Below are 14,072 nucleotides of genomic sequence, written 5' to 3'. Positions count from 1 at the left end.
TTGAACGATAACTTGTAATGTTAGCTTGTTGACAACTAGCTCGTCAGCCAAATCAAGTTGCTGCTAGCTAGCCTCTTGCTCAGTATTAGCAGTTTGCTCAATAGAGTATCAACACTAGACTCATCTGTAACTGAAAGCTACCCTGAACGGTGCTTTACTATTTTCCCGTTTTGAGTCATATTGTAGTCTTTTTTGTTAGATTTTTATCAGTGATATTTTTCATTTATGGTGTGTTCTGAAACTATAAAAATGATCACACAGTGAAGTAACTAAGATTAAATCAAGTTAGTTTATTAGGAAATGCTCTAAATGTATTGACAGTTAAATAAAGCAGTGTTTCTCTGCTTAATTCATTTGTTTGTCAGAGTGCATGCTACCAAAGATGGTGTTAGCCATAGCCCTGCCACAAGACACCAAAGCATGGTGGTTCTCATGAACTGGTGTAATAGTGAGAGAGCTGTCAGCTTTGCATCTAACATTCCCCCGAAGACTCAATTCTCCCTGATCTCAGTGTATCAGACACACAATGAAGCATTTGTTCACTTTCTGTTGAGAGCCGAGGAGTGACACTGGGATACAGACAGAAAGGAATCTGGTCAGTATGTTCTTTGCCTTTGACTGGAATAGTTTGGCCATCTCCACCTCCAGTCAGAGTGCTAGAAGAAAAGTCAGTCTGTGTTCACTCATAAGCCCACATTAGTTTGAGTCTGTATTTGGATGAAAAAGTTTGATTGCAGCAGGGTAAACATGTAATTTGCATGCCTGTTAAATGGTTACACTTATTTTCATTGTTGCTTATGATTGAACAGTCTGTGCTGCTGTCCTAGTGTTTTTGACTATGGCAGTATCATCAATGTAAAACTGTTGTGAAGTGACACATGCACACACACGCACACAAAGATTTTTTATATATGACTTGACTGTGCTAGGCCTGACCTATTGGGTCAGGCAAATGGCTGATCCTCCCCTGTCCCTGCCAGGATAAGCCTCTGATGGTTGTACAGATGTGAAGTCTATTCTCTTGTACACACACACTACTCACTAGAGGGAATCCCCCTAGATTGCAGATAGCATGTATCTGTGATTATCTGGGGCATTATTCCTGTGAATTAGTGTGTTTGGATTCATCTGGTAAGACATTCATGGTATTGCAATATATGTTGTTGAAAAGCCAAGTTCTGTATGTAACCCCCCAGTGGCCTCTCACTAAGCTTCCCTCTACATGGATTAACTGTTAACTCAGCATTTTAGTGGTGACAACAGAAATACTTAATATAGACATGCCTGCACAGTTTCTTAAGTTGAGATTTTTGTGGTATGATTGTGCTTGTCTGAGCTGAAGCAAACCCCAAGAGAGGCAGTTTTTTTTTTTTTTTTTCTTTTAATTTTATTTTAGATGGGCACTAAAGTGGCAACTGCACAAATACCCTAGCTTGGTAATTTGCTTCAGCACCTGTTCCTATGCCCTTTGACCTTTCAGCAGTTCACCTGGTTCAATAAAGGCAGCTTCTATGGGAAATCTGATGGACCCTTAATTTTAAAAAAAAAGCAAAAACACACACACACACACACATATAATTTATTTTTTTTAATATGCTCAAATACACATTTTTATAGGCCACATCACAGTTAGATGGCCTCAAAAGAAATGTAAGCTGACCAGTGAGATCCAAGTGTTTACACACAGCTAAATTATTAACTGAGCAATTGACCAACAAGTATGCTGGCCAATATATTGAGGTTAAAATCTTAATATTCATTTTGAATATTTTCCCCCAAAATGTTCTTCTGTATGAATATATTGTCCTGCACTGAATCTAAAATAGCTGTAACTTTAGATACACTGAGTAAGATTGGATCAATTCACTGTATCCTTTAAGTCTGTGTGTGTGGAAAAATTAAGTGCACATACCACAATAAAAGCGACTTATGGAATGTTGATGGCAAGAATATTAATGTCAGATGCTATTAAAATATTTTTTCTTACAAAATAGCTTGTGAAAGTATATATAAATAATCAAACTTGATGTGTAATAGATGTAAACATGCAGTTATTGCTAGGCAGAACAAGTGTCTAACAGATGTTTCTGTATATAGGTGTAATGAATCATGTTTGCTTTTGAGATTAGCAGCTTGTCACCTTCTCACTGACCTCTTTTCAAAAGCCTCCTCTTTCATAGTAACATATATTACATGGATTAAGCATTCTTTTCATTGATAAAATTGAAGACTTGGCATAATGTAGCACACAATAAGGACTGAGTGAAGCTAGAAATAACCTATAATTGAGCCCTGCTGAGGAAGATTATCCTTGGCTTTGGGAAAGAGGGTTTGGAACATAATTGATGTTTGGGTCTGCGTTCACCAAAGAAACCACCCCGTCATTGCCCTCAAGACGGTCTCAAATGGGTTGCTGGTGTTGCTGCCATGTTTAACAGCTAGCAACACAATGCTACGTATTATATCTTGATATAAGTTTTATCCTTAGTAACATAAAAATATGTGGAATATTTCTTTGAAACATGCAAAAAAAGTTTGTTTATGTAGGTCTCTCCCTAGCTAAAAAAAAAGCTTGTAATGTTTCTGCTCAAGAAGTAGTGATTACAACAGGACCAGACCTGTCATTTAGTGTTCGAGGGAGCTCGATATAGGCTTTTCCTCCTTTGTCCAAGTTACTGTAGCATACTGCATGTTAAAGGAGTGGAGCTGAATAAAAATGCTTTATTATAAGAATGATGAATAAGTTGTGAACAGTCTGTTTTCAGAAATGTATTCATTTATGTGGACGAGCTTTAAGGCAACTGTACTGAGCTGTTACAGGCTACTAGACATGTGACAGATGGAAGGAGGCAAGAATGCAGCACAATGAGACAAAACAACTTTGTGTCTGTTGGGTTATCTCTTATTTCCTGGTTGGAAGATGAGCCTTGTATTTGCAGCCCCGTTGCTTTGTGCAGGGCAGTATCAGGTGAAGTTAAGTTAACCATTGATTTCTACATTAAGGAAGGGTACTCCCACAAAGGGGAAATATGAGCCTAAACAATAATTTGCTAAATGTCACCCTAATTTGTCTCACTCAGTGGACTGAATGACTCAAAGATCGTATGGATCTTAGGGAATTTAAGAGATTTTTTTTCTTTTTTTATCCTGGGTAGTACTGTGGATTTTGTCCCCATCACTTACATTACAAGTACACTTGTTAATGTTCATATGAACACTTAACAGTTATGTAAAGACCGACTTGAAAAATTGTGAAGTCATGCATTAAACTGACACAAATTTGAAAATGATTTAATTTGTTAGAAGAAGCTTTTTGCAGTGTTGAGACATGAGAGACTGTATGTTTTTAGGTTCACCAAAGAAATGCATGCACTTTAAGTTTTAAAAATAGAGCAAGAACTCAATATGTGGCTCTGAGCTATAGCATTCAGGATGTTCACAAAGTTTGGCTTACTCTTTTTTTGTGGTGACACTTTTTTGTTTTTTGAACTTGGAACAGGAAGTCAGCTGTATTATTCACAGGTCTGTCGGTGTGAGAAGCAAGCAGTTACATCTGAGAATTCTTTTCTGTGTCTGTGGTAGGTGGGATGTGGTATGTGCAATGCTATGTGGGTATGACAACATGAGTTTTGAGCTGTCAAGGTTTTTGTTCTTTTTCGTTTTGACTTTTTTTGGTTGACCTGCTATTGCCATCTGTCCACGGTACAAGAGTGGAAGTTCTCACACTTTAACTTCTGTGTCTGGCTGATGTGTGACTCAGTGGCTTCTTCTTCTTCCTTCCTTTTGCTTGACTACAGTTTCATAATGGTTACCTCTTTAGCATTTTAGCATTTTGTCATTATGTCTGTAGGAATTAGATTGACACAATTGCCTTTTGGGTTTTGTCATTCTACATTGTGACCAAGGGTGATGCTGATTGTAATTAATTTTGTTAGGACCCTTCTGTAAAAAAACAACAAAAATAACCCAAACCTTTTTCCACTACAGCAATGATAATGTGGAAGGAAAGTACAGTTTTGGAGGCTCTGATCACTTATGTAACTGCCTCTTGGATGTAGTGGGTAATCTTCAGATTATTACTCTGCTCAGGAGGAGGTTTTAATCCATTTCCAGTACAGAGTAAATCAGGCCGAGGCCACAGTAGCTTGACCTATCACTTTGTCGTGACCAAAACTGGGCTGTCCCTGAGCACTCCTGCTTTTCAGTCAAGTAGTCATGGAGTGTCATAGCAGACTATTTCAAAACAAAACCCACAAAGGGATATTAATATATGCAATAGCTGACATCATTTCCTTTGTCAACAAGGAAGTTTCAGGTTTCATCATTTTTTGAGCTGCAGATGGTATTACTTTTAAATGTTTTTATGCTCCTCCGACGAGTCCATGCTAAATCAGATCTTCTGTAAAGTTCAGGTTAAAAGAGAATAGTACATACTTGACAAATAACTGATGCACTTTGTTCCTGTTGGTGCTTTCTAGTGTCAAAGATGTCACTTCTCTGCCCTTTTCAGATTCTTGTGCAGAGCTGTGGATCACCTTCTCTCTTTCCACTTCCAGGCCCAGCTCTATGGCCTTAAGGTAAGTCGTATGGGTTACATTGGTTGTGTTCCACCGTGTGCTATGCTCAAGGTTTGCAGGGGTTATGGACTAAGTAGCATGGGAATGAACAGAGTGTTTGATTAATCTCTTTGTTTGTTTGCCTAAACTGTGGAAGTAGGAAAGTAGAGAATTTTAGACATTTATTTATTTATTTTTCTGTCTGTCTCTGTCAACAAATGTTCATGTCATGACCATAGGTGAGGAAATGTACTGTCTGCACATTGTACTGTCTGCTGATAAATTGTACGTCTAGAAAAATATTAATAATTTTATGTATCGGTGTATTGTATCTTTAACAGATCTACAATATGGCTGAGAGTATTAACATGGCAGGGCAGAAATCCTAAAAGCCTAATATCTTCATTGTTTTGAGTGTTTAACTCAGTTTTTTTGCTCTTTTAAGCATCATTTTCATAGAAATTGTTGTAATTTTTGATGCAAAAATTGTGTTACTTTGGTCCAACAATAACAACTTCCAATGAAATTATCTCTATTTCACTTGAACTGCTACTAAATATCTTGAAACATAAGCATAAACTGACTGTTAAGGTCATGTTGGGACAGTGACACATAAATGTGGTGAAATATTTTTTTCACTATAATATTTCTCAATATATTTGTTAAATCCTCTTATTACTACAGCCTTTTGAGGACATGATTGTCTTCTCAATGAGGTATTTGGTTAATGCCATAAAAGGTAATAGATGATGATTTTGATCTGGGGGCTGGTCAGGTCACATTCTCACATTCTCTAGCAGTGACAACCAAGTTCCACAGGGGTTGCTTCACAGCTGTCACTCAGGAGACTGGGCAGAGGCAGCCTTACTTCTTTGTTTGACTGTTAAATGTTGCATTTTTAGTTCCTGTTTGTAGATGAAAAACTTCACCTATAAGCTACACTTGTAGACACCCGGATCTGACAGGTCAGAGTAGATGGACAGTGTAGTTAAGTGCATTAATCAAAGTAACTGTTGAGAAAAGGAGATTGTAACAGGAAATTATGGCCTCATTGTGAAGGGCCTGAAATGAGTCATAAGTGGACATAGACTTAAGTTGTCTTAAGTGCTTAAGTGTGGTTTCCTCAGTTCTGGAAGGGCTCTTTACGAGAGGGGAAACATGAAATTATGCTGAAATTGGCATCATTGTAACAAAGGGTTGTAAACAAGCAACCCTAATATCTTGGGAACTGTGTCTTATCATATTACCTTTATAAGTTGAAAACTGATTTTTGTGAAAGTCCTACTGGCACTGTTTCTGTGTTGGATTATGTATAATTTCTGTTGGTATAGGACACAGTAATCACCATTAGAAGTAAGATAACATGCACAAAGATAATCCTGCATGCACATGCAAAAATGTAATTTTGTTTCTGCATAAAATGAGGTTTCACATGAGGGTTCTGAAAAGGAAGGCAACATGGGTTCTGCAAAGGAAGGCAACATGTCAGCCATGATTGTGTGTTGGGTTTTTAACCATTAGGGGGCAGTGCAGTGATGTTTTGAAGTACAGTTTTCCTGACTGTGATCTGTTTACTGACATCAAGTGGTGGAACAGAAATTGAGGCATGTGCCTACCTAAAGAAAGCAGCATGACAGTGTTAGTGCTGACAGTTGTGTTGTCGAGCCCCCACCCCTCTACCTCCAGCTGATTGCAGAACAGACTCTGACTTTTGGGTCCCAGCCCAATAGTTTTCCTGTTTTCTTCTGGCCAAAAGCAGAACAAGGCTGAAGCGGGTGGGACCCAGAATTGCATAGGAACGTTGCACATTGTTCCCAGAGCTTCCTCTTCCACATTCCTGGGCTGATTGGGATCTGGGCCTCCTGTGCAGGGGTATTGTTCTAACTCAGCAGCTCCACAGACCTGGCCCCAGCAAACCACAGCTGCCTTCACTGACCATTGTGGTGCATAGGCGAAGTGATGGCTATCTTTGCCTCATCTGTCATCCCTCTTTCTCTTTGTCTCTGACTCATGTAGTGATTCTTACCAGGATCTGCTGCTTCAGCCTCTCTGCGTCTTTGCTAAGGGTACATAGTTTTATTGTACTGAAACAAATGACACCCCTTGTGACTTAAAGCAAATTTAGTCCTCTTCTTGTGGCTAATAGAAGACCTTTTTAAATCCTGGCTAACATGGTAACACTGTTTTCACTTTTGCTTGACTCCAGAGTCATCTCGTTTTATCAGATTCTGTGTCATATAATCATAAGGACTTTCTCTCTGATTTTGTTATAAGTAAGCATTATGGATGATGAGACAATTTATGTGGTTTTGTGAAATGCTTGGATGTGCAAAGGCTAAATTCAGTACTGTCTACAAATCAATTCCTGTCTCCTCAGCATGTACAGCTCCAGGAGAAAACAGAAAGCTTTCTGTGCTTAATTGAACCAAAATAAATTGATTTAACTACCCTAAAAATTCAGATCTGTGCTATTCTAGGTAAGGATAAAATGTTTTCTGTTTATGTGCAAATTTATGAATAGATTAACTAAAAATGGGCTTAACAATAAATTAATCCAACATCATGGTGAATGATGAAAAAATACACTTAAGTGTGATTTGGACAGTGTGTGCAATGGTCCAACTTCAATACGTTTGCCATCACATGTTGCACAATAATGTGGTGTTGATAATTTTTCAGTTTGTTTGTGCTCTTTGGTGTGTTTTCTGCTTTTTGTCCTCTAGAGGGCAGAGTTTCCCCAAAACTGCTGCACTGCAGTTTACATTGCATTTTTCCCACTTCATGCTTACACTGCAGACTAGGTTTAGTGCTGGCAGGATAAATGTTAGATAAAATAAAACCCTGAATTTTATTGGCAGGTATAGTGCAGTGATTTCTTTATAGTATTTTCACTAATGACACACACTGATGACACAGAGAAAGAAGCAGGTGGATCCTTTTTCTTCAATTCTTCTTTTAATTCTCTTGCCAGCCAGTTGACTGTCACCTTAGTGACAGTGCAGTCGGCACAGTAGTGAGAGTAAGCACTTCTTTAAAACTTTCTGATATGCAGAGAGTTTTAGCCTAATGTGTTTTCTGTTTAAAAAAAAAAAAATCAGAAAATGAGTACATGCAACCCAAATACATCCCTAATCACAATTATCATTGTGAATAGGATAGCATGCTGATGTCAGCATTTAGCTCAAAGCACTGCAGTGCTCATGTGCAGCATGAAAGAGCCACTGACAATGGCTGTGAACTGTATTTGACTGATGGACACAAAGTTACTTTGTATACAAACTTACATAGTGCAGTTTTTGATCATTTGTGGTTGGAAGAATTTCGAGGACAAACCAATAAACATAAACACAGAAATCCTGGCTTTTCATTTTGTGTTTGGTGACCAGAACAATTGTGTTCTTGGACGTCCTGGTGCAGACCACCACTGGTGTCCAATTGAAGTTGTGTTTCTTGGCACCTGACAAATGAAAGTTCATTTATTTTTCATTTACATCCTGTTTAGTTCGCCACCTCTTGAGGAAAAGTGTAGTTTCTGAATTCCTTTTTTTTGCTCAACTATGTGGTTTTCTTTGCTGTTTTGCACAGTACAGGAAGCATACACCCTGTATGAGCCATGTAAACACTTGATCACATAATTTCTCTTGTTCTGTGCATATTTGATCCAAGTGAAGGTAGCATTAGGTCAAGAGGCACAGTGACATGCCTGCAGCAAAGCAAAACAGATCTGTTACTGAATTCACTGGGTCCATATTGGCCATCATGAATAACAACCAGAAGTTCAAGACATGTCCACTGTTCATCATAATCTGCTGTGCTTGTCTCATTTACATCCAGTTATGGCCAAGTAGTGTTTTGTGAAGTCAAAATGTAATCAGTCCAAACAAATGTTTTTGGCAACTTAGAAACAATACATTCCTTGCTGAGATATTATAAGAATGTGCAGGCTTAATGTCAGTCATATTATATTTGTATATATGATGTAAAGGAGGCTTTACAACAGACACACTTTCTTAGAGATGTACTGTGGACACTTCAAATAAGAACTTAAGTGACAATCATCTTCTGTCCGAATCTGTTAAATGTATGTGTGAATGTCACAGAAGTTACCCTGATTTGATGCTTTGAGCACATACATGCACATTATATCATATATGCATCCATGTAAACACTTAAGTCTAAAACTTTGAATGATTTCAGTCGGGTGGAAGAAATGTTGTCCATGTAACCACAGCCAATAGTGTCTTCATTTTTTGGAGGATAATGTTGTGTTGTTATAGTTTTATTGTTGATAAATTAGCATACTACTTACACTGATGGTGAAGGTTTGTTACAGTCATCTGTAGTTTTTGTGTGTGTGGTGTGGGTGCTTTGTTTTGCACAGAGTACTGGCTGTGTTTGTGGTTGAAAGGACTATTAATTTTTTGGACTTAGTCACAGAGAACAGCAAAGTGATGATTTCTTTAGTCAGTGAGCTTTTATTAGAGTCAGCAGTGAAACGGCCCTCTCACTCCCCAGCTATGGATATTTGGATTGGTTTGAGTTTGCTGCAGGTACAAGCTGTGCAGCCAAGCAAAGCACAGCAGTCTGTCTACCCCCCACCCCTGTTTCACAGACCCCATCACTTTACTCATTCTGCTTCTCTTCATAATAACTCAGCACACTAAAGCAGAAGCACAAGAGAAGGGGAGCGTTTGTTATTTGACTAAGTTAGCAAGAAAGCAAACCGAATTTGTGTTTGTATATGAATGCTAACAAGTAACACAGTCTGGAGTGTGATAAGGGCTATCTGTAAATGCAGACCAGTGCATGTAGCTTTCTCCCAGAGCCTTCCTGCTCATCATAACTTCTGTCAGTCTTCTCCATCTTCTTTCAGTCTTTTTCACTGGTGGAAAGCACAGGGCAGCAGGGTGTGGCTGGTGTCGTCTCTGTTGTGATTGGCCATTGGCCCAGGCCTGTGTTATCTCCTGTGGAACATGTTCTAGTCCCACCCCAGATAGTGCCTGGCACTTATACATAGTCCTGCCCACTCAAAATTACATCACAACCTATGAAAAGTGCCATGTCTGTTTGCTTTCTCTCTTCATTGTGGACTGACAGGTAATGTTGTCAATGTAGAAAGTTTCTTTCCGTCATGTAGGATTAATACAGGGAGCAGTATCTTCATTTCTAGCTAGTCTAGACCAGTGACTTTAGAGAGCCTGACGGGTATTGTCTGAAAGTGAAATCTCAGGGTCAAAATATAGGGGCCCTGACAGTCAGTGAAAGGGTAGCTGCTGCATGTGGGTGGCAGCTGGACATAAGGACTGAACCTGTCTGCATACCTGACTGTAAATGGGACAGATGAAGGAGGCAGGTAGTTTGAGAACGGCATGGCACACACTACTGGACTATACACCAGAGTGAAAGATCGAAAGCATCTTGTCCAACATGGAGTTTCTCAAGAGCCTGGTTCCCACTGTCATCTCAGGGGAGGCACCAGTCGAACATGGGGGAGCCTTACCGAGGGAGACAGGTCCCCGGCTCCTTCGTATGAAACGACTGGGCCTGCTAGCAATGGGACATACCATTGATGGGGATCCAGTAGGCCCAGTGATAGAGGCAGTCGGGTCCTCTGGGCCAACCCGCAGTCACCGAACTCGCTTTAAAGGTATGACTAACAAAACTTTTGATCTTTGGTCAGTTGCTGCTAATTAACTAGCCAGTCTTTGTTGGTGCTTCTTCTAATGATATATTTTTTTAGTTTTGTTTAGTATTTGTTAACCTGTCACCAAAGGTTGGCTTCACCTCCTCATGCTCTCATCACTTCACATCCATATACATGCGCTGTTCACATGCAGTTTACGGTACGCAAATAAAGGCTCATCTATTTACCTGTTTTGGGTCCTTTTGTTGTCTATGCTGTCAGGTTTCCCTGTGGGCTTAATGTTTTTCTGAAGTTCCACTATCAGTGGTCAGACTGATGTGCTGATACTGGACCTTGGATGAACAAAAATGTACAGGATGCAGAATATTCTGTTTCTCATGGAAATAGGCTCCTTAGAGTAGTTATGGTGTAGCCATATAATGTTGCCTTTTTAAAAATGTCCCGTCAGAACTGAGTATTTTATTGCTTTTACATCAGTCACAAATTGATGTGTTTTGTGCTAATTTAATATAGTATTTTTCAGACTAGTCACCCCATCCTAAAATATGACTTTATACCAGTATGTAGAAATGCCAGCCAGAGTGGCAAGTATTTCTGGGGGAGCCCTCAATCACATGTATTTGAATCTAAGTAACACAATTAGAAAAAGTTCAAGGATGAACTGGTAAAAATTTAGGAGTCAAATAACAATGTTGAGTGACCTCAGAACATGTTTTTGGTTGTAACCTAGGTATTCATATTCTATTTATATAAATGTTTTGCACAGGTGCGTAAAAGTTAATTTTTTTTTTTTTCGTCTTCACTAAACATATAATGGTATGTTACATGAGGCAGACGTGGATGTTGACTGACTGGAAGGGGGGCATATGCTGGTAATTCTTCTGTATCAACAAGTTTCTTGTTGGCAAAAAACTACAAAATTTGTGGCTTGAAAATATTTTGGCCAGGGATGTCAGGTTACAAAGCATTGTTTTAAATGAAATATCTATATTTTAATGAAGGCTTGGTGTAAGCCATACATAGATTATTACTGCATTAAATGGGAAAAGATTTTTTTTTTCAAGAAATGTGGCTATTACATCAAGTTTAGCAGGTGCTGAGGATTGGTATTAGATTTCTTATTCTGGTTCTAAATAAAGAAATTGGCAAACATCTGCTGTGGATTTAGTAGCAAAAGTGGAGACTTTAAATTTTCAGTTGTGCTAATGGGGTTAAGCCACTGTAGGTGTACATTGGAGTATGGGTATAGTAGTTAAAGGTTTAGTAGACGCGTGTCCACTAGGGATGTAACGATATGAAAATTTCATATCTCGGTTATTGTGACCAAAATTATCACGGTTATCACTATTATCACGGTATTGTTGAAATGTGTTCAAAATGTTCAAAAAGTACGTATACACACACTGAAATAGTTTAACCAAGTTGTATTTTGGAAAAAATAAATTAAATAATAGCCACAATGTACTCTCTCTTGGCAGAAACATTCAAATATTAACATGTAAACATCAAATATACAAATGTGCATTAAAGATGGCACCTTATGGCCACTGTTTGACCATTTTCCATATCAAGTTTGAGTTGTTTTCATTTCTTTTTCATAGATAGATAGTCTCTCTCTCTCTCTGTGCACTTGGACTGGATCTCTCTCTCTCTCTCTCTCTCTTTCTTTCAAAGTGCGGTTATCAAACATGGTTATCATGATAATTAGAATTGAAACGGTAATACTAAGCATCGGGAATTTTACCGCAGTTTATCGTTATACCAGTAATCGTTACATCCCTAGTGTCCACATATGCAGCGTGTGTGTGGGTGTGCACGCAGGTGAGCCAGTTTACATCAACAGTGGTGTGATGACTTGTCTCTCAGAATGGCTTCTTTGCAGTGCTGCCTGTCAGAGCATGCTTTTGCTCCTTGTTTGCTCATGGCTAAAGCATGACTGAGCGCTCCCTTGTGCTTAACTACCTTCAGCCCTCTCGGTCTCAAAGAATTGGATTAGACAGCTAGCTTAACTAACCATCAATAACAATGATAGGCTGAGTTTTTATTCTGTACTTTGATTGTAGCTTTGGTGAGCAGTAAAGACTAAAGAAAAAGCCTTGTTTTAGCTTGCCTCAGGTGTGTATGTTTGTGTGTGCGCGCGCACATGCTTGTCTTTAGTGCAGACCACTGTGGTGATATTCATACCAGCAATAACTTTCCTACTGAATGCATTTGATATATTGTTTTCAAATCTCTTTCCTTTCTTTCTTTCCAACTAGGAAATATCCGCCATACTAAAATGCTCTCCTTTTTACATCCTGCTGGGGGTGGCAGGGGTCTCACTGGTGAGTTATGTAATAAAAGAAGTGATTTGATTGCTACATTTGTTGAGGTCAGGTACAGAGATGCGTGTTCGTACTGCAGGATAATTTAGCCTGTGTTTTAAATCAGAGCTGTGTGCCACTCCCTGTTGCGTAGTCTGAGTTGGCTTTTAAGGTGGTGCTACTTTCTTTTTGTCATTTGTCTCTCTGTGCATATAGAGATAGCACCTTAATTACTGGATGTACAGCTGGGAAAGGTTTGAATAAGACTATTTAATTAATGGGTGCAGCAAGTTTGGGAGTGTTTGGTGCATGTGATCTAACTTGAATGTGCACTGATGGTTGATAGACATGCGTCTCATTAGTCCAAAGGGTGTGTTATCCTGACAACCTGGACAAACTGATTTACTGAACTGCTCCAGTATTTATTTGTGAGCTCATAAAACAAACCCTATAATGGTGCATCTTAGTATAGAATGATGTCCAAGCAGAAGAGACAAATGCTTTGAATCTCTGTTAGTGTTCTTTCTCCAACTACCTCGCCCTGATAAATGTGCTTGTGAAGTGGAAAAACTCAAAGACAGTTCATTTCAAGATGTGCAGTGACTAATGAGCTGACCTTTTAGTACCTGTGATAAGAGTTTTAATTTGGTTTTGCCCAGTCTTCTGCTGTGTCATTCCAGTGGGATATTATGCGTCTGACCTCAGGATGATTGTTTGCTAAAATGTTGCCTGTCTTGATTGGCCAAAATGGAATGGGTTTGTTCATTCTCAGACTGAGCAGAGGAGAAATGTATTGTTAATTTTGAGGAAGATACTTGTATGTGTGTATTTGTGCGGATGTGTCAGTCAGCTACAGAAGAATATACTGTGAAAGCTTTCCAGTGGGGGAAAAAAAATGGCTTAGCTGTTCTAAATTTGTGTCTGGATAGTCATGATAGTTACTAGGTGGAAGTATGAAAGTGCTTGTTCTTAACTCAATGGAGAGTGTTGACACAAGAAGCTGTGCAGGTTACAGAGTTGTGCTGCATACTCGGGCTGCTGTGATGGATCTAAATGGTGTGTCCTCTGCAGCCCAGGCACCATTGAGGAGGTCAGGGATTGAATTACAGCTCCTATCGATTATTGTTCCCACCACTGCCCTTCAGAGGGGCCAGGACAGGAAATGCATCCTCCACCCTATGGGCTCCTGGGAGGAACATCTTTTCTCCACTGTCTGCAGTCAGAACAGTTAGTTGTCAATCGCCGCTCCTGCTTTCTGAATGAAGCTACTATAGCTCACCTTGGTTATGCATTTAGCTGGGATTATTTGATCAGCGAGCTCCTCTTTCCAGGAAGTCCATTCTAATGTTGTTTATTTGAAGTCCTCTACTTACGTCAGCTCTGTTGGACAATAGCTCCCAGACCTATATTCTCAGAACTGATGTTAGTTATTCCTCTGCATTCCATAAACAATAAAACTGTGTCACACAACAGTTTTGTTGGCGTACTGTGTTTTTATTTGTTGGTATGTTCAGGGTTTTGTTTATTATAAGGATTTATATGTACAGTTTTTTTACGATGATGAAATCT

At 39.1% G+C, this 14,072-nt stretch overlaps 1 protein-coding gene across 1 annotated transcript in view; it reads left to right on the top strand.

Moving 5' to 3' along the window:
• The first annotated feature begins 9,651 nt into the window (after nucleotides 1-9,651).
• fryl (furry homolog, like) overlaps nucleotides 9,652-14,072 on the top strand; it is a 60,477-nt gene continuing 56,056 nt past the window's right edge. Inside the window, 2 exon segments of the mRNA XM_030132927.1 lie at nucleotides 9,652-10,203; nucleotides 12,459-12,524. Of these exon segments, the coding sequence (XP_029988787.1) occupies nucleotides 9,984-10,203; nucleotides 12,459-12,524 (286 nt within the window). The 5' untranslated portion in view covers nucleotides 9,652-9,983.

Source organism: Sphaeramia orbicularis, chromosome 4 (assembly GCF_902148855.1).
Source record: "Sphaeramia orbicularis chromosome 4, fSphaOr1.1, whole genome shotgun sequence".
NCBI classification, from domain to species: Eukaryota; Metazoa; Chordata; class Actinopteri; order Kurtiformes; family Apogonidae; genus Sphaeramia; species Sphaeramia orbicularis.
The sequence above is the reverse complement of the archived record's forward strand: the minus strand, read 5'-3'. Positions and strand labels throughout refer to the sequence as shown.